We start from the raw sequence: 21,195 nt of genomic DNA on the forward strand, positions 1-21,195 counted from the left end.
GTGTAATGGTAGTGCCAATCTCTTACAATTAGAATTTAAGATTGTGATCAAAGTAATTTCCCACAAACATATGATTGCATACAATATCAACGAGAATCATTCAATAAATAAATTCTGCCACCATTTGTTTGTTGTAGCTATTGATGGGAAAGCTATGGCATGGCTCGCCTCTACTCCACATAGGAACAAATGCTTAAGACAGCCGGCAGATACCAACGATAGGCAGGACCAGTCAGGAAATCAGATTAGTTTTACATAACATGGATCTTATCTGAACAAGAGGAATTTCCAGATTGTGCTGGCAGTGAGAAGCTCGATTACAATGAGGAACTTGATCTTATTTAGAAAAGGAGTTGGTTCAGAAGTAGTAAATCAACATCTCAATGTGATGCTGTGGTTAAACCACTATAGCTGTACATGGTTCAGGGTAATGCATAGTGGGAGTCCCTGTGTTGGGTTAACGTGCTGTACTGGTATTGGTGACTGATGTAGCTGTATGAAGTGAAGGTGTAGAAGTCTGAAGGGTGTTGTGGTGGGGTGTGAGTGTTGTCGTCATGGTAGTTACCATGGAGAGAGCGGTCTGGGTCTGCTGCAAGAGGGGGTCGGGGAGCAGGGAGATGTGGACACACTCCGGGATGGTCACTGTGCCTCCGTCCAGGTCAGCGATGATCACGTCCAACTGTAGAACAACACACACGGATGGCCCAGTCAGTACGATATCTTTGATTGATCTTGCAAGAGATCACTGTACTGTAAACTGTACATGAGGCTAAGTGTGCTGATTGATAACAGTAGTGACTGACAGAGCCAGACAAAGGCTTGTCAACAGCTGTTCATTACAGAACTTTACCTACTGCAGCAGTGAAATGTACCTTTTACTGGGTACATTTTAAGGGGTGAGAAGCGATAACCTCTCACCCCTTACACTCCATGATCAAATCGATCTATCAGAGCCATGTGACTGTATCGTATACTATATTATACAGACAGGCGGTCTGTTGTTAAAGTCATTACATAACAAAGCATGGCGAGGGACCACGTAGTTTGACGCACCCTAACCTAGACCTCAGAAACATGACACTAAAATGGCTGTCTTTTCATAGTCCTAGTCCCAATCTGAAATGTATTTAGTGCCTAGCCCACTACTGCTATTTACCTGCCTTCATTCTAAAAATGTACCTTATTTTTATTGAATATCCTTTTGTATTATTTTTTCCTCAGAGCTTTGAGATAACTAATGAAAAGCGATATACAAAATAAATGTATTATTAGTATTATTCATCTTAATCATTAGTTTGTCCTTAATAACAAAGGAAACACTTTCAAAGTCATCCAACATGCCACTGAATATAGAATGAAGATATTTAATTTACGCGTCAGGTATATTGCGAATGTGCCTTGGCATTGGTTACAAAGACCGTTGTGTTAGTACTGCGAGATATTTAAGCTAAAAGAGGTTTCAGATGGCTAAAACACAGCAGGTCTGGGTTGTTGAGTGAGATTAATTATAGATAAGGAAGGAAGGCCAGAGAACTGACAAACACATATCTAGTAATCAAGATAGTACTACATGCTGTCAAAGTATGGGGGGGGCAACACAGAATGAAGACAGTCTTTACTGGCAGATAGGCTTTACAAAAGCATACACTGACGGAATATATAAACATCACATAGAAAATAAATCAAAAGAAGTATTGTAGATTGGAACATACGGTCATGCTACCCACCAGTTCCTGGGTCTCGGAACGGAAGAAAGAATTGACCCCGATGATGAAAGGCGTGGGCGTGCTCAGCACCTCCAGGAGTTTTCCCGGCAGGATGGGGACGTACGTAAAACTGACGGGAGGGAAAACAAGAGGACAACAGATTTACAAGCAATCAGATTAGGAGATGATATGATAAGTGTGAGGAAATCATAAAATTCCCCAAACAGACCAATATCGTATTAATCAAATCCCTGTAAACTCCCTATTTAAAAAGACATCTATGACCCTATTTTACAATGAATAACACACACACGCAGGCACGCACGCTAACACGCACACACACCTGTATTTGAGGGGGAACATGATGGCCAGTAGTGCTCTGCAGGCGTCTGTTAGTCTCTGGTAGCTGCTGGACAGGAACAGGATTTTGTGTTCCGTCAGAGCAGCACAGAACAGATACAGGACGTTCACTATACCTGAGAGCAACAACATAACAGAAGTACAGTATTCACTTCACCTGCAGGGAAAGACCGACTGCGTGGATTGTAAAGATCAAATGTATCTTCAAACAAATTATCAAACATGCAGGCATAAAGACTGATATATACACACACACACACACACAATACCCCAAAATGACCAAGCAAAAACAGGTTGTTCAAATGTTTTGATAATTTATACCAAATAAAAAACTGAAATACCTTATTTACACAAGAATTCACACCCTTTGCTATGAGACTCAAAATTGAGCTCAGGCGCATCTTGTTTCCATTGATCATCCTTGAGAGGTTTCTACAACTTGGTGATGGTCACTGACAGAGCTCCAGAGTTCCTCTGTGGAGATGGGAGAACCTTCCAGAAGGACAACCGTCTCTGTAGCACCTCACCAATAAGGCCTTTATAGTAGACTGGCCAGACATAAGCCACTCCTCAGGAAAAACGGCACATGACAGCCCGCTTGGAGTTTGCAAAAAGGCACCTAAAGAACTCTGACCATGAGAAACAAGATTCTCTGGTCTGATGAAACCAAGATTGAACTCTTTGGCCTCAATGGCAAGCGTCACGTTTGCAGGAAACCTGGCACCATCCCTTCGGTGAAGCATGGGTGGCAGCATCATGTTTTTCAGCGGCAGGGACTGGGAGACAAGTCAGGATAGAGGCAAAGATGAACGGAGCAAAGTACAGAGAGATCCTTGATGAAAACCTGCTCCAGAGCGCTCAGGATCTCAGACTGGGGCAAAGGTCAACCTTCCAACAGGACAACGACCCTAAGGAGACAGCAAAGACATCGCAGGAGTGGCTTCGGGACAAGTCTCTGAATGTCCTTGAGTGGCCCAGCCAGAGCCCGGACGAACATCTCAGGAGAGACGTGAAAATAGCTGTGCAGTGACACTCCCCATCCAACCGGACAGAGCTTGAGAGGATCTACAGAGAAGAATGGGAGAAACTCCCCAAATACAGGTGTGCCAAGCTTGTAGTGTCATTCCCAAGAAGACTTGAGGCTGTAATCGCTGCCAAAGTTGCTTCAACAAAGTACTGATTAAAGGGACTGAATACTTATGTAAATGTGGTATTTCAGTTTTTTATTTTTATACATGTGCAAAAATGTATATTTTTTGGACAAAATTTCTGAAAAGCTGTTTTTGTTGTGTCATTATGGGGTATTGTGTGTAGATTGATGAGGGGGAAAAACGATTAAATACATTTTTGAATGAGGCTGTAATGTATGTATATATATATAATTTGGGGTCACTTAGAAATGTCCTTGTTTTTGAAAGAAAAGCACATTTTTTGTCCATTAAAATAACATCAAATTGATCAGCTGTAAATGACTATTGTAGCTGGAACTGTCAACAGTGAAGAGGCGACTCCAGGATGCTGGCAGAGCTCCTCTGTCCAGGGTAGCCTAGTGGTTAGAGCGTTGGACTAGTAACCGGAAGGTTTCAAGTTCAAACCCCCGAGCTGACAAGGTACAAACCCACTGTTCCTAGGCCGTCATTGAAAATAAGAATTTGTTCTTAACTGACTTGCCTAGTTAAATAAAGGTAAAATAAATGAAAAATGTGCACATCTTAATCTTTTATTTTTATTAGCCAGTCTGAGATATGGCTTTTTCTTTGCAACTCTGCCGAGAAGGCCAGCATCACGAAGTCGCCTCTTCACTGCATTGAGACTGGTGTTTTGCGGGTACTATTTAATGAAGCTGTCAGTTGAGGACTTGTGAGGTGTCTGTTTCTAAAACAAGACACGAATGTACTTGTCCTCTAACTCAGTTATGCATCGGGGCCTCCCACTCTTTCTATTCTGGTTAGAGACCGTTTGAGCTGTTCTGTGAAGGGAGTGGTACACAGCGCTGTACGAGATCTTCAGTTTCTTGGTCATTTCTCACATGGAATAGCGTTAATTTAATAGCCTTAATTTCTCAGAACAAGAATAGACTGACAAGTTTCAGAAGAAATTATTTGGTTTCCTGACATTTTGAGCCTGTAATCGAACCCACAAACGCTGATGCTCCAGATACTCAACTAGTCTAAAGGCCAGTTTTATTGCTTCTTTAAATCAGCACCACAGTTTTCAGCTGTGATAAAATAATTGCAAAAGGGTTTTCTAATGATCAATTAGCCTTATAAAATGATAAACTTGAATTAGCTAACACAACGTGCCATTGGAACACAGGAGTGATGGTTGCTGATAATGGGCCTTTTTTATTTTTTATCTGCCGTTTCTAGCTACAATAGTCATTTACAACATTAACAATGCCTACACTGTATTTCTGATCAATTTGATGTTATTTTAATAGCCAAAAAAAAGTGTTTTTCTTTCAAAAACAAGGACATTTCTAAGTGACCCCAAACTTTTCAACGGTAGTATAGAGATATACACACACACACACACACTTTTGCCTTGTCCCCTAACTCATATCAAATATAGGCCTGTGATTTGCGTTCATTAAGAAATTCAACAATTGGGGAAGGTCTTCTCTCAAAGGAACATTGGACTTTGATTGGTCCATATCACTAATCATAAAGTGCCCCATCGGTCCAGGGCTGAATAAACTGCATCGTGATTTGCCGTACCAAGCTGTCTAAAGAGATGGGCTACGCTGCTGCCGCTGACAGGGAGGGAGTCGTTGATAGGAGTCTGGATGACCTGTCGATCGCCCGCACCCAATGTTATAGTCCTCTAGAGAGACAAAGAGAGAAAGAGGGACGCATGGAAAAAGAGAACAGATCATGTGAACGCCCTTTCTTGGAAAAAAAAGGGATCAGTAACAATCAGCACAATCACAGAGGTATCGAGGAGAGGAGAAATCAGATGGGGAGAATCACAGGGGTTTAGCAGGTACATTAGAACTCCACAGTAACCAGCCATTCACAGCTGAACATGAGAGAACTGACCTATGCTGAACTGAGAAACCCATAGAAATGGGCCTTACCACAGACTCAATCAGCCCACTATATTTAATGAGCTTTTATGGGAGTCAAATATCAATGACATGCCAGATTGTCCATACAGAAAGATTTCCATTGTGTTTTCAGTATGGAAAGGGCAGAGTTCATACGTTTGAAGGATTTCAGGGGGTCTTACCATTTGAAATGTCTTATTGGTTTAGTGTCTTATTCGTTTAGTGTTTACGGGATAGCTCTTACGGCCATGTGACGCAGAAGGAAAGTGAAAGACAATGATTTTTGTTGTTGATTGTAACATTCATGAAACATCTGATCTTAGCCATGTAAACTTCACATTGCAGCACATACATTTATAGCTCAAGAGAGTTGTAGTAGTTGGTGTAAGATATAAATTGCCATAATTTGTAAGTGTGATCTTTATGTTGCATGAAATTTCAATGACTTTTGGATTTTTAAGTATTTGCAAGACCGAAAAAGCCTGTTAGCCGACATGAATTAAGGCATAATTTGCACAGCATGATTAGCACAGTGAGTCTTGCCTGCAAATGAAGACAGATTGCAAAAAGTTGCATACAGGACAGGTAGCACAAGGTCAAAGAAGGCATCCAATACATCACAAAGAAACACAACCACAGCAGCCTCGAGGACAGACATCACATAGTAATACAACAGAATATACAGAAACAACTGGAACTGCTTACAGAGGCTGTATACCACACTTGACAAGTAGGAATGCAAATTATTTTTAGTACAGAAATTCTTCGAAAATACAGCCGTTTAAAATAAACTCCAGAAGCAGGAATCTACTGCAGCCAAATCTTCATCTCAAAGTACATAAAATACAGGGACCAGGTATATCTGTGTATAGCTTAGAAGGAAAGGTTGGCATTAGCTCATGCTCTCAACAGCAGCACTGAGAACACAGTGACCCAGCTATTGATCACCATTTCACAGTCACTCATCTGGTCAACAACAAATTAGATATCGTTGAATTTTTCCAGGCTACCAATAACAGATTGTAAAAGGATCAGCCATCGGGTAACAGATTGAGCCTTAAAGTGATTTGATTGCAGACCCCTCAAGGTAAAACTATTTTGACTGGCAGAGGAGGAGAGTAGGATGGGCTGAGAGAGGTATGTGAGTTACAAAGACATAGGAGAATCCCGACAGAATTGGGGAAAGCTAGGAGCTGATTGGTTGAAAGGAGAATAAAGTAGTCAGGCGGCGTACCAAGCTCTCCTCTCTCTCCTCCTGGCCCGGCTACACAAGTCCAGCAACACACACACACACACAAACGAGAGAGAGAGAGAAATACACCATAGGAGAACACACAAATTAGAGACAACAGGATCCAAACAAAAACATGGCAAAACAATGACAAAACATTAACATTACAAATATATTCAGACGGTAACAGCGTGGCATTATGACATGAGTGCGCAGCAAAATGAACATAAGGCACAGAGTCAAACCAGCTATCAACTTAGGGGAAATAAAATGGAAGCATCCACAGCTACATACAGTGGAAGTCAGAAGTTTTCATACACTTAGGTTGGAGTCATTAAAACTCGTTTTTCAACCACTCCACAAATTTATTGATAATAAACTATCGTTTTGACAAGTCGCTTAGGACATCTACTTTGTGCATGACACAAGTAATTTTTCCAACAATTGTTTACAGACAGATTATTTCACTGTATCACAATTCCAGTGGGTCAGAAGTTTACATACACTAAGTTGACTGTGCCTTTAAACAGCTTGAAAAATTCCAGAAAATAATGTCATGGCTTTAGAAGCTTCTGATAGGCTAATTGACATTATTTGAGTCAATTGGAGGTGTACCTGTGGATGCATTTCAAGGCCTACCTTCAAACTCAGTGCCTCTTTGCTTGATATCATGGGAAAATCAAAAAACATTGTAGACCTCCACAAGTCTGGTTCAACCTTGGGACCAATTTCCAAAAGCCTGAAGGTGCTACGTTCATCTGTAGAAACAATAGTACGCAAGTATAAACACCATGGGACCATGGCAGCCATCATACCGCTCAGGAAGGAGACGCGTTCTGTCTCCTAGAGATGAACGTACTTTGGTGCAAAAAGTGCAAATCAATCCCAGAACAACAGCAAAGGACCTTGTGAAGATGCTGGAGGAAACATGTACAAAAATATCTATATCCACAGTAAAAACAAGTCCTATATCGACATAACCTGAAAGGCCGCTAAGGAAGGAAGAAGCCACTGCTCCAAAACTGCCATAAAAAGCCAAACTACAGTTTCCAACTGCACATGGGGACAAAGACCAACCTTTTTGGAGAAATGTATTTTGGTCTGATGAAACGAAAATAGAATGGTTTGGCCATAATGACCATTGTTATGTTTGGAGGAAAAAGAGGGAGGCTTGCAAGCCGAAGAACACCATCCCAACCATGAAGCACGCAGGTGGAAGCATCATGTTGTGGGTGTGCTTTGCTGCAGAAGGGACTGGTGCACTTCACAAAATAGATGGTATCATGAGGCAGGAAAGATGTTGCTTCGAAATATCCACATAATTTAAAGACATCCGTCAGGAAGTTAAAATTTGGTCGCAAATGGGTTTTCCAACTGAACAATGACCCCAAGCATACTTCCAAAGTTGTGGCAAAATAGCTTAAGGACAACAAAATCAAGGTATTGGAGTGGCCATCACAAAGCCCTGACCTCAATCCTATAGAAAATTTGTGGGCAGAACTGAAAAAGCGTGTGCGAGCAAGGAGGCCTACAAACCTGACTCAGTTACACCAGCTCTGTCAGGAGGAATGGGCCAAAATTGTGGGAAGCTTGTGGAAGGCTACCCGAAACGTTTGACCCAAGGTAAACAATTTAAAGGCAACGCTACCAAATACTAATCGTGTGTATGTAAACTTCTGACCCACTGGGAATGTGATGAAAGTAATAAAAGCTGAAATAAATCACTCTACTATTATTCTGACATTTCACTTATTTAAAATAAAGTGGTGATCCTAACTGACCTAAAACAGGGATTTTTTACTAGGATTAAATGTCAGGAATTGTGAAAAACTGAGATTAAATGTATTTGGCTAAGGTGTATGTAAACCTCCGACTTCAACTGTACATCCAACATGTGAATTAGTCAGACGATGTGTTCATGACCATGGGATGAAATAACTGAGGACTGAAATATTAAACTTGTGTAACATTGACAATTTTCAGTAAAGTTAATTTAAAAAGGGAAATTTGCTTAGTTAATGTTTTACAGTTAATATTTCAGGAAATTAAGTTATTGATGGAGCTTGGCCCATTGACAGAATGGGCTGGTTCATGGGAAGACATTGTGGAGACTAGACAGACAGTCATTTACAATTATCTATTCAATCACTCATACAGACGGGCAGATGTACGCACACACAAACGTTCAGGCAGGTTCCATATCAGACTCATATATATTCCAGTGTACAGTATTGGGGCGAAAGGTTGCTACTCTGTATGCCAGGAGTGCGTATCTGACAGTTGAGATGATTGCCAGTTCCAGTAGTAAAGTGGATATGTTGCAATGCATGTTGGGATGACAGTGGTTGATGTGGCATGACTGGGGAGAGTCCTAGCAAGTCCAGACCTGAGTCTAATAAAAAGGCATGTGTGATTAGAAGTTACTGCTATTACACCGTAACAAACACCTACCATAGCTTTTCATGTACTGTTATAAACTCAACAAAAAAAGGAACGTCCTCTCACTGTCAACTGAGTTTATATTCAGCAAACTTAACATGTGTAAATATTTGTATGAACATAAGATTCAACAACAGACATAAACTGAACAAGTTCCATAGACATGTGACTAACAGAAATTGAATAATGTGTCCCAAACAAAGGGGGAGGCCACCAGCTGCATTAAGTACTGCAGTGCATCTCCTCCTCACAGACTGCACCAGATTTGCGAGTTCTTGCTGTGAGATGTTACCCCACACTTCCACCAAGGCACCTGCAAGTTCCCGGACATTTCTGGGGGGGAATGGCCCAAGCACTCACCCTCCGATCCGACAGGTCCCAGACATGCTCAATGGGATTGAGTTCCGGGCTCTTCGCTGGCCATGGCAGAACACTGACATTCCTGTCTTGCAGGAAATCACACACAGAACGAGCAGTATGGCTGGTGGCATTGTCATGTTGGAGGGTCATGTCAAGATGAGCCTGCAGGAAGGGTACCACATGAGGGGGGAAGATGTCTTCATTGTAACGCACAGCGTTGAGATTGCCTGCAATGACAATGAGCTCAGTCCGATGATGCTGTGACACACCGCCCCAGACCATGATGGACCCTCCACATTGATCCTGCTCCAGAGTACAGGCCTCGGTGTAACGCTCATTCCTTCAACAATAAATGTGAATCCGACCATCACCCCTGGTGAGACAAAACCGTGACTCGTCAGTTAAGAGCACATTTTGCCAGTCCTGTCTGGTACAGCAACGGTGGGTTTGTGCCCATAGGCAATGTTGTTGCCGGTGATGTCTGATGAGGACCTGCCTTACAACATGCCAATAAGCTATCAGTACAGCCTCTCTCATCTTATTGCGGACAGTCTGAGCACTGATGGAGTGATTGTGCGTTCCTGGTGTAACTGGGGTAGTTGTTGTTGCCATCCTGTACCTGTCCCGCAGGTGTGATGTTCGGATGTACCGATCCTGTGCAGGTGTTGTTACACGTGGTCTGCCACTACAAGGACTATCAGCTGTCCGTCCTGTCTCCCTGTAGCGCTGTCTTAGGCGTCTCACAGTACGGACATTGCAATTTATTGATCTGCAGTCCTCATGCCTCCTTGCAGCATGCCTAAGGCAAGTTCACGCAGATGAGCAGGGGCAGCTTTCTTTTGGTGTTTTTCAGAGTCAGTAGAAAGGCCTCTTTAGTGTCCTAAGTTTTCATAACTGTGTCCTTAATTGCCTACCATCTTTAAGATGTTAGTGTCTTAACGACCTTTCCACAGGTGCATGTTCATTAATTGTTTATGGTTCATTGAACAAGCATGGGAAACAGTGTTTAAACCCTTTACAATGAAGATCTGTGAAGCTATTTTGATTTTTACAAATTGTTTTTGAAAGACAGGGTCCTGAAAAGGGGACGTTTCTTTTTTGCTGAGATTATTACAAAACACTCTGTACTACACTATCCAATGCATGAAGGTCTCTGAGTGTGTGTAAGTCAAGTGTATGTTTGTTTTTGTTTGCAAGATCTGCGCGTGTCTGTGTTAATGCTGTTTAGTCCTCTCTCTCATTCAGACCACAGCACTGCCTGCTATGAGGCCATCTGGTGCCCCATATGGTCACCCTCAGAGAACCAATGTGTGTTCCTCATCAAGTGAAAAGTCTACACACTTCTATAACAGATCAACAATGGTGAACACGTCAGATCGATCCACGACAAACAACGGCACATAGAATCAAAATAGTTCATTGATTTTAAAAAGGTCTCAAAAATGATCAAAATGACTGACAGGTTAATGTAGCATGGAATATGCAGCATCGTTAGGCCACAAAACCCACAAAAGCAGATTAGTGCAAACTACAAACCACTGAGTGAATATTAATCAGCATGGTTTGAGATGATTACAGGAAATACAAAACATACTTTTTAGAATCGTCATGTTTATCTAAATAGCTATAAAAAAAAAATCACAATGAGGCAAGCGGATTGGTAAGAAGCTGCCGGAAGGTGATGTTACCTGGTCCTGAAAGCAGCCCAGTAGCCAGTCACAGGCTAGGGCCTGAGGAACCGAAAGATTTAAACTACATACTGGGGACTCATTTATCTGTAACACACAGGAGGAACCAATGTACAGCGGAGTTCAATGGCATGTTACACAAGGGAACAAAATGTACAGAAATGTACGTATAGGCCCAATATAGTAGTAGTACTGTATGTTACACTGCTTCATGCTTTAGCATCCTTCAATTAGTTTGAGACAAACAGTACGTTTAAATTGTGCACATAGGGTGAATACAAGCGCTAAGTAGATATTCCTATACATAGTGTGTAGAAGTGGAGGCTGCTGAGGGGAGGACGGCTCATAATAATGGCTGGAACGGCATCAGACACATGGAAACCGAAATTGACTCGGCACTGTGGGTTAGTATAGCACACCCGCTAATGCTAAGCTACAACGCTAACCGGTTGATTAAGCTAATGTGCTAGCAGTCTGCATCGGCCAATATGCTAAGCTAATATGCTAGCAGGTTGGATGGGGCTAACAAGCTAATAGGCTAGCTGGATTGGAGTGTTGCACTGCTCAGGAGAATACGTACAAGTCGGTATGCATGCAGGAGGTGTGTTTACCTGAGAACCACCAGCAACGGGGATGACGCAGGTGAGGAGGTTTCCGATCACTGTTTCCAAGGGAACACTGAGGCTGTCCACGTGCACGGTGTAGATGAGCCCCAAACAGTTCTGCACAGGGGAGGCACTCAGTCAGAAGACAAGAACAACCTTTCCTTGACTTGTAGTGAAATGACAAATGAGGTTTGTGTGGAAAATAACACATCTACTACTTAAAGCAAAATACAGCCAAATCAAGCCTAGATTTGCCTCAAACACACTTCGTTGTAACAAGAAACAGAGATGAGAAGTGTAATGGGAGTATCAGACAGGGACATGGAGTATTGTTTTGAGGTGCGTTGTACCCTGAAAACCTCTGTGTGGTCCAGACGGGACACCAGCACCAGGCTCTTGGGGGCAAAGACCTGGGCCGGCTGGACCAGCCCTGGGACTTCGTCCTCATCCACCTCACTGGCCTCAGCTTTCTGTAGCTACACACACAGAAAGACACAGAATATCATACAGTGTACAGAACGTAGCCTACCCTGTGCAAATGTTCTATAGATGTATCATTAAAGATCAAATGTAATATCAGACGGCAAGTACTGCTTGGAACATTTATAAATCGTTATCGGTTTCTCATATGATCAGATCGTCTCATTTCCACAACAGCGTAAAATGTAGGGATAAACACTTGCTATACAGTACAGCTTAGAGGTCGACCGATTAATCGGAATGGCGGATTTCTAGTTTTCATAACAATCGGAAATCGTTAATTTTGGACGCCGTTTATTTTATTTTTTTACACCTTTATTTAATCTTTATTTAACTAGGCAAGTCAGTTAACTTATGGCTGCAATCCCGTTGACGGGAGCGATATGACAACAGCCAGTGAAAGTGCAGGGCGCCAATTTTAAAACATCAAAAATCTCAATTAAAATTCCTCAAACATACATGTATCTCATACCATTTTAAAGCTAATCTTGTTGTGAATCTCACCACAGTGTCCGATTTCAAATACGATAAATACATACTTATCAAAATATGAGCTGACATTGGCGCGTTACATTCACTAGTTCCAAAAACATCCAGTGATTTTGCATAGCCACATCATTCAACAGAAATACTCATCATAAATGTAGATGATAATACAAGTTATACACATGGAATTATAGATGCAACCTCTGTCTGACTTCAAAAAACTTTACGGAATAAGCAAACCATGCAAAAATCTGAGACGGGGCTCAGAAGAATGTCGCAATAGCCGCCATGTTGACGTCAACATAAACAAGAAATTACATGATAAATATTCCCTTACCTTTGATGATCTACATCAGAAAGCACTCCAGGAATCCCAGGTCCACAATCAATCATTAGGATGTTTTTAACATATAGCTTCAATAAAGTTCCAACCCAGATTATTCCTTTGTGTCTTCATGAGCAATGGAACGCAAGTGGATACCATGAGGAATGCGCGTGATCAGAAAATGGCTGACTGCCAGACACCTGATAGATTCTGCTCTCATTCACTCACACAGCACAGCAGAGGTCCCATTCACATTTCTATAGATGATTGATATCTAGTGGAACCCCTAGGCAGTGCAACATCATTAATATATCAGGGGCATTTCATTGGGGACTGTGGTGAATACATACAAAGCTCAGATTTCTCACTTCCTGTTTTGATTTCTCCTCAGGATTTTGCCTGCCATATGAGTTATGTTATACTCACAGACATCATTCAAACAGTTTTAGAAACTTTAGAGTGTTTTCTATCCAATACTAATAATACTATGCATATATTAGCAACAGACTGAGGAGCAGGCCGTTCACTTTGGGCAACTTATTCATCCAACTACTCAATACTGCCCCCCAGCCATAAGAAGTTAAGCACACATTCTTATTTTCAATGACGGCCTAGGAACGGTGGGTTAACTGCCTTGTTCAGGGGCAGAACGACAGATTTTTACCTTGTCAGCTCGGGGATTCAATCTTGCAACCTTACGGTTAACTAGTCCAACGCTCTAACCACCTGCCTCATGAGGAGACCGTCTGTTACGCGAATGCAGTAAGAAACCACGGTAAGTTGCTAGCTAGCATTAAACTTAATCACTAGTTATAACTACACATGGATGATATTACTAGTTTATCTAGAGTGTACTGCGTTGCATGTAATCGATGCAGTGTGCATTCGCGAAAAAGGACTGTCGTTGCTGCAACGTGTACCTAACCATAAACTCCAATGCCTTTCTTAAAATCAATACACAGAAGTACATATTTTTAAACCTGCATATTTAGCTAAAAGAAATCCAAGTTAGCAGGCCATTTTAACCAGGTGAAATTGTGTCACTTCTCTTGCACGCAGAGTCAGAGTATATGCAACAGTTTGGGCCGCCTGGCTCATTGCAAACTAATTTGCCAGAATGTTACGTAATTATGACATAACATTGAAGGTTGTGCAATGTAACAGGAATATTTAGACTGATGGATGCCACCCGTTAGATAAAATACGGAACGGTTCCGTATTTCACTGAAAGAATAAACGTCTTGTTTTCGAGATGATAGTTTCCGGATTCGACCATATTAATGACCTACGGCTCGTATTTCTGTGTGTTGTTATGTTATAATTAAATCTATGATTTGATAGAGCAGTCTGACTGAGCGATGGTAGGCACCAGCAGGCTCATAAGCATTCATTCAAACAGCACTTTCGTGGGTTTTGCCAGCAGCTCTGCTGTTTATGACTTCAAGCCTATCAACTCCCGAGATAAGGCTGGTGTAACAATGCGATGTGAAATGGCTAGCTAGTTAGCGGGGTACGCGCTAATAGCGTTTCAAACGTCAATCACTCTGAGCTTTGGAGTGGTTTTTCCCCTTGCTCTGCATGGGTAACGCTGCTTTGAGGGTGGCTGTTGCCTATATGAACATCCAATAGTCAAAGGTTAATAAAATACAAATGGTATAGAGAGAAATAGTCCTATAAACCTGGGAATATTGAAGACTCCTGTTAAAAGGAACCACCAGCTTTCATATGTTCTCATGTTCTGAGCAAGGAACTGAAACGTTAGCTTTCTTACATGGCACATATTGCACTTTTACTTCAACACTTTGTTTTTGCATTATTTAAGCCAAATTGAACAGCTAAAAATGGATTTTATTGATGTATTATATTAAGTTAAAAATAAGTGTTCATTCAGTATTGTTGTAATTGTCATTATTACAAATAAATAAATAAATAAAAATCATCCGATTTAATCGGTATCGGCTTTTTTTGGTCCTCCAATAAATCGGTACCGGCGTTGAAAAATCATAATCGGTCAACCTCTAGTAAGGATAAGGATACTGTTATTGGTTCATAATGACATTGGCTCAGTGTGTGAGGAATAGTGTGGCCAGGGGGAATCTTCTCTTTCTCCTCTAGTCTCTCACCTGTGGGTTGTCCAGGCCCTCCCAGAACGTGAAACAGGCACAATAGTGACGCTCTGAGTTGATGTCGGTCAGAACCGACACAAAGAACGACGGACGCTCCCTCTCTGGAACTAACTGCCATCCGTTTGGCTGACAGAACTGAGAAAGAAAAGGAGATGGTGAGAAAGAGGAGGAGGGAGGAGGAGGGAGAGGGTGAGATCAACAGAAAATGAGTCAATGGGCGCAGGGGTCGAGAAAGAAGGGAAGAAGGAGGGAAAAGGGAATGAGGTGAAAGGGACAGAAGGACAGGAGGGAGAGATAGATGAGGAAGCACGAGAGAGAGAGCGATGACAGGAGAGGAACATACAGTATTAGTGGGCCGTATCCCAGTGTGGTATGTCACATGTCCCTACTCTGCATCTCTGTGACTCACCTCTGATCTCTAGCCTATCATTTAGTTATTTTCCACCACTAGGCTACACCAAGTTAAGAAAACTTTCCACGTGTCAGAAATGATTAACCTTACACCCTTATTTTGGATCGGGGTGAGAAATAGGCTAGAAGCAAACCAAGGAATAACCATTGTTCTGTAGGCATTCATCTTATAAAACATTATGAACACTTAGGAATTCTTCAATGCTGACTCGGGCAAAACACACAAGACAATAATGAGGTAATCAATACTGGAATAAGGGTTATTTGGGAGACATTAAATACACATTAACACTAAATTATTCAGGGTGATGTTGATCCCTTCACGATGCAGCCTTTCTTCAGGTTACGGATGATGCATGTAGCATCGGGTAAATATGTAGGCTATTGTGCATTTGTTTGTGTGAGAGTAATGTTAGTTACATACCAGTTCGATGCCTTGTGGAAAGGGATTGTCCTCCCAGTCTTTCTCAGGAAAGCGCTGGAGAATGTGACCTTGGCCCTCACTGCCCCCTGGAGAAAGAGAGAGAAAAGAGGGTGACAAAGGTCAGGTCGGAACTCTTGATCAGAGAGCCAAGTTATCTGTCAGGGCCTAGTCCACTACTGTATGGCTGGGGATTGCAAGGGACCTCACCATACGATATTATTACAATACTTAGGTGCCGGTACGATATGCATTGCGTTTCTCATGATTCTATATGTATTGCAATTCAACACTGCGATTTCATGTTCCAAACATATTTCCTCACTATATTGCTGCACAGAGACAAGAGAGAGCATGAGAAAATTAGTTGGAAACTAAAGTGCTGAAAATATGTTAACTCACTGTTTTAAAAAATGTATTTAAAAAATAATAAAAATAGAGGCTGTACCCTAGCGCAGCTACAGCCGATTAGCGCTAACGCTCATTTTTACAAGTTGATACTTCGAGTCAGCTATAGTCCACTGATTTGACAAGCGCACGCGCGCGCTCGCACACACACACACACACACACACACACACACACAGAACTTTGTTCATGTGTTTCAGCTAACCTCATGACCAAACATACACTGCTCTAAATGTCATAACCCTCTGAAGTCCTTAGTGGTTTTATGTGGACTGTGTCATGTGCATTCCAAAGGAAGTGCACCCCTATTGATAAAACTAACACAAATGTATGGTTGTATTGGACATGAGACATGCACTTCTGTCTCTCTCCTAGTTGGGCAGGATATCAACCCTGATAACATGATCCTTAACCCATTAGATATTAATGAAGTGAATGGGAAATATGGTTGTTGATTCAGATTTAAATTTCCTGAAATTTACCAGAAGTGGCTAATACAGGTATATTTCATACTGATATTTCTGACCACTTTCCAATTTTCCACTTCTCGTTGGCAACTGGAAATGAACAGGTGGGAATGATTAGAAGCATTACATGTAGAATGTTTAACTCAAGTAATTGTGAGCGCTTTAAGATGTTGATTGATGATATTTCAAAGGAAAATGTTTGTAAATCAGGCCGATGTGGAATCTGCTTTCCAGACTTTTCTCACATCTTTCATTTCACCACTGCTTTCCCTTAGTTAAACCACGTAAGAGAGCAGCAGAAGGGTTCTGGAAACCTTGGTTTACAACCGGTCTCAAAAAATCCTCAGTTAAAAAAATAAAAAAAAAGTTGTATAAAAAGTCCTTCACAAATCCCTCTCCCCTGAATTCTGCAAATTACAAAAAGTATATGAACAAATTTACTCACCTACTTTAGATATCCCCCCAAAATATATATTTTACTAACAAATTCCAAGAATCCTTCAATAATATTAAGTCAACTTGGAAAATCATCAATAAACTGTTGAATAAAAAAAGGGCATCTACAACTATCCCATCTAAATGTATAGTTGGAAATAAGACATATAGTGATCCTGATGTTATTTCATGTTAATTGAATCACTTTGTGAATGTGGGTGCCTCTTTGGTGAAATCCATGTCTTCCTTGATCACTGAGGCGCCAACGTATACCTTCACCAAATCTACACAAACTGGTATTGTTCCTAAAGATGTGATAATTGGAAAAGTTATCCCACTCCATAAATCTGGGGATCCAAGATCTTTTACAAATTATCACCCCAAATTCAAGAAAAATTGGTGTATAAGAGAATGTTGAAACATTTTAAATCAACACTGTATTCTATATGAGGATCAATATGGTTTTTGTAAAAACTACTCCAACTCTCTTCTGCATCTTGTGGATAAAATATTTCCAGCCCTTAACAATTAATAGGCTCGTCATCTTTCTAGATTTAGCCAAAGCGTTTGACATGGTTGATCATGAAATATTACTTCCTAAATTGCATTATGTTTTTCATGATTATACATATAATTGGTTATATAGTTATGTTTATGAACAAAAATAATTTGTTTACGCAAATAGCTGTGCATCTACCAGGGCCAAGATATCCTATGGTGTCCCACAGGGTTTGAAAATTTGACCTTTCTTATCTAATCTACATTAATGGCCTTGCTGATGTGTCCTCTACCATACTTCCCATGCTCTTCACTGGTGATACCAATTTGATTTTATCACAAACATTTTGATTCAATAGTTCATGAAGCCAACTCAGGCACGGCAACATTTCATGAATGGTTCCAGATAACTAGTTTATCGTTAAATGTAAAAAAAATAATAATCAAACTTTATAGTATTCACTATTAATAATAAGAAATATTGTATAAAAAAAAATGTATACAATAATTTTAAAAAGCCAGAATCGCAATTGGTGGGAATGAAATGGAATAAGTTACATCCACTAGATTCCTCTGAGTTCTAATTGATGAAAAGTTGTCCTGGAAAGATCATATTACATTTGTCTACAGCAAAGTGATGAAATCTGTTGGTATCATCAGAATTGCTTCCTACCTCTTTACTATAGCTTAATTTACCCAGATCTCAATTACTGTAATATTGTCTGGGCCAGTATTTAATAGAGATGCACAACATAAAATCGGTGAGCATATTGGAATAGGCTGATATTAGATAAAAATGCCAACATCGGCATCAGCCCGATGTCTAGTTTAACTCCGATGTACAAAATCGATGTCAAAGCTGACGTGCATACCTATATATTTTTCACCTTTATTATATAACGTAAGTAGATGATGTAATGATGCCAAAAAAATTGCGCTACGCAGAACAAAAGCAGAAAAATACTAAGCGTACACTTCCAGCAACTAAACAAGTTCAAGTCGAGCAGTCATTTGAAAGAGTAAGAACATTTCAGCAAGACAACTCAAAGGCGAAATCCATTAACGCCAAGATAATGGAATTTATTGCCCATGACAATCAACCGTGCTCTGTCGTAGATGATGTTGGCTTTTGCCGACTGATCGATCGATCCCCGGTTTTTCAGATGTTGCCTTACCGGAGTTACACAGTATTGTTGAAAGACACATCCACTGCTATTAGCGTCACAACTCATATTTGGACCAGCGAGTCTGACAGCACAGTGGGTCGACAAGGATTTGGCACCAATAGAGATGGCAGTTTCAGTTCTAGTCCGTAGGAAACTGTGCAGTACTTTGTTTATGTATTATTTCTTACATTGTTAAGAAATACTTCCCGACATACAGCCGGGAAGAACTATTGGATATCAGAGACACGTCAACTTACCAGCACTACAACCAGGAATACGACATTCCCAAAGCGAATCTGCGAATCCCCAAAGCGAATCCAAAGCGAGTCTGCACCTCCCAGGGTATTTGAACTGATTCCAGAGGCCGACCCAAAACAATGCCGCCAGAGAAGAGGGACTCGGAGCGGTCTTCTAGTGAGGCTTCGGAGGCACGCACACCACCCACCGCTTCAGAGTATATTACTCTCTAATGTCCAGTCCCTAGTTGACGAAATCAGGGCAAGAGTTGCTTTCAAAGAGATGTCCGGGATTGTAACATACTCTGTTTCACGGAAACATGGCTAGCTTGGGATAGGCTGTCGAAGTCGGTATAGCCAACGTGATTCAGGGGTTCTCCCAAGAGAACTCTCCTAGGTTATTGTCACAGCTGTGCATATGATTGTGTGGAATTCTAGGTCAGGTGAACAAATGGACCTGAGTTCCTGTATGTTGTTACGATTATTAGTCGTTTATCATTATACATACAGCCCCGTCCTGTCGACGCGATGCACTGAATCACGTATTATCTCCCAAGAGAACTCTCCTAGGTTATTGTCACAGCTGTGTATATCCCCCCTAAAGCACAAAGCTAATTTGAGAACAAGGATACCTAAAGTCTATCAGCATATCGAATGCAGTACATGGGTGAGTAACACGCTCCACCCTTGCTACTCTAACTTCCGCGAAGCCCTCCCCCGCCCTCCATTTGGAAAATCTGACCCTGGCTCCATCTTGTTGCTCCCTTCCTATAGGCAAAAATTAAAACAGGAAGTGCCCGTGCTTAGGTCTATCCAACGCTGGTCTGACCAATCGGATTCCACGCTTCAAGATTGCATCGATCACATGGACTGGGATTTGTTCCAGGTAGCCTCAGAGAATAACACTGACGTATACACTGAGCGAGTTTATAAGGAAACGTATAGGAGATGTTGTACCCACTGACTATTAAAACCTTCCCTAACCAGAAACCATGGATGGATGGCAGCATTCGAACTAAAATGAAAGTACGTTCCACCACATTTAATCATGGCAAGGCAACTGGGAATATTGCCGAATACAAACAGTGTAGTTATTCCATCCGTAAGGCAATCAAAACAACCAAAGTGTCAGTATAGAGACATGGTCGAGTCGCAATCAACAGCTCAAACACGAGATGTATGTGGCAGGGTCTACAGACAATCACGGGTTACAAACAGAAAACCAGCCCTGTCGCGGACGTCAACGTCTTGCTTCCAGACAAACTAAACACCTTCTTTGCACGCTTTGAGGCTGATACAGTGCCACTGACGCAGCCCACTACCAAAGATTGTGGGCTCTCCTTCCCTGTGGCCGACGTGAGTAAAATATTTAAACGTATTAATCCTCGCAAGGCTGCCGGCCCAGAAGGGATCCCTAGCTGCGTCCTCAGCGCATGCGTAGACCAGCTGGCTGGTGTGTTTACGGACATATTCAATCAATCCCTATCCCAGGACGCTGTCCCCACATTTTTCAAGATGGCCACCATTGTTCCTGTTCCCAAAAAAGCAAAGGTAACTGAACTAAATGACTACCGCCCCGTTTGTGACCCTGGGTCTCGAACCCGCCATGTTCAATTGGGTCCTGGACTTCCTGACGGGCCACCTTCAGGTGGTGAAGGTAGGAAACAACATCTCCCCTCCTCAACACTAGGGCCCCACAAGGGTGCGTTCTCAGCCCCCTCCTGTACTCCCTGTTCACCCACGACTGCGTGGCATGCACACTTCCAACTCAATCATCAAGTTAGCAGACAACACAACAGTGGTAGGCCTGATTACCAACAACGACGAGACAGTCTACAGGGAGGTGGTGAGGGCTCTCGGAGTGTGGTGTCAGGAAAATAACCTCACTCAATGTCAGCAAAACAAAAGGGAGGATTGTGGACTTCAGGAAACAGCAAAGGGAGCACCCCCCTATCCACGGGACAGCAGTATAGAAGGTGGAAGGTTTTAAGTTCCTCTGTGTACATATCACCAACAAACTGAAATAGTGCCTGTTCAAACTCAGGAGGCTGAAGAAAATGTGGCTTGTCACCGAAAACCCTCACTAACTTTTACAGGTGCACAATTGAGAGCATCCTGTCGGGCTGTATCACCGCCTGGTACGGCAACTGCACCGCCCTCAACCGCATGGCTCTCCAGAGGGTGGTGTGTTCTGCACAACGCATCACCGGGGGCAAGCTACCTGCCCTCCAGGACACCTACAGCACCTGATGTCACAGGAAGGTCAAAAAGATCATTAAGGGCAAACCACCCGAGCCACTGCC

At 41.9% G+C, this 21,195-nt stretch overlaps 1 protein-coding gene across 50 annotated transcripts in view; it reads right to left on the minus strand.

Moving 5' to 3' along the window:
- Positions 1-21,195, minus strand: part of LOC110500094 (SET binding factor 1) — a 77,072-nt gene that overhangs the window by 30,229 nt on the left and 25,648 nt on the right. For 9 of the 50 annotated variants that reach the window (XM_090214002.1, XM_036957373.2, XM_090213995.1 and 6 more), the window contains exons 2-11: positions 15,688-15,773; positions 14,850-14,987; positions 11,786-11,911; positions 11,442-11,552; positions 10,831-10,917; positions 6,347-6,376; positions 4,784-4,889; positions 2,050-2,182; positions 1,713-1,836; positions 566-679 (exon numbers count right to left, since the gene is read on the minus strand). In XM_090214002.1, the coding sequence (XP_090070128.1) occupies positions 566-679; positions 1,713-1,836; positions 2,050-2,182; positions 4,784-4,889; positions 6,347-6,376; positions 10,831-10,917; positions 11,442-11,552; positions 11,786-11,911; positions 14,850-14,987; positions 15,688-15,773 (1,055 nt within the window). The remainder of the gene's footprint in view (positions 1-565; positions 680-1,712; positions 1,837-2,049; positions 2,183-4,783; positions 4,890-6,346; positions 6,377-10,830; positions 10,918-11,441; positions 11,553-11,785; positions 11,912-14,849; positions 14,988-15,687; positions 15,774-21,195) is intronic. The other 41 variants (XM_090214006.1, XM_090213988.1, XM_090214001.1 and 38 more) reach the window with 7 other exon arrangements.

Source organism: Oncorhynchus mykiss, chromosome 21 (genome assembly GCF_057628025.1).
Source record: "Oncorhynchus mykiss isolate SJ-2025 chromosome 21, ASM5762802v1, whole genome shotgun sequence".
In the NCBI taxonomy this organism is placed as follows: domain Eukaryota; kingdom Metazoa; phylum Chordata; class Actinopteri; order Salmoniformes; family Salmonidae; genus Oncorhynchus; species Oncorhynchus mykiss.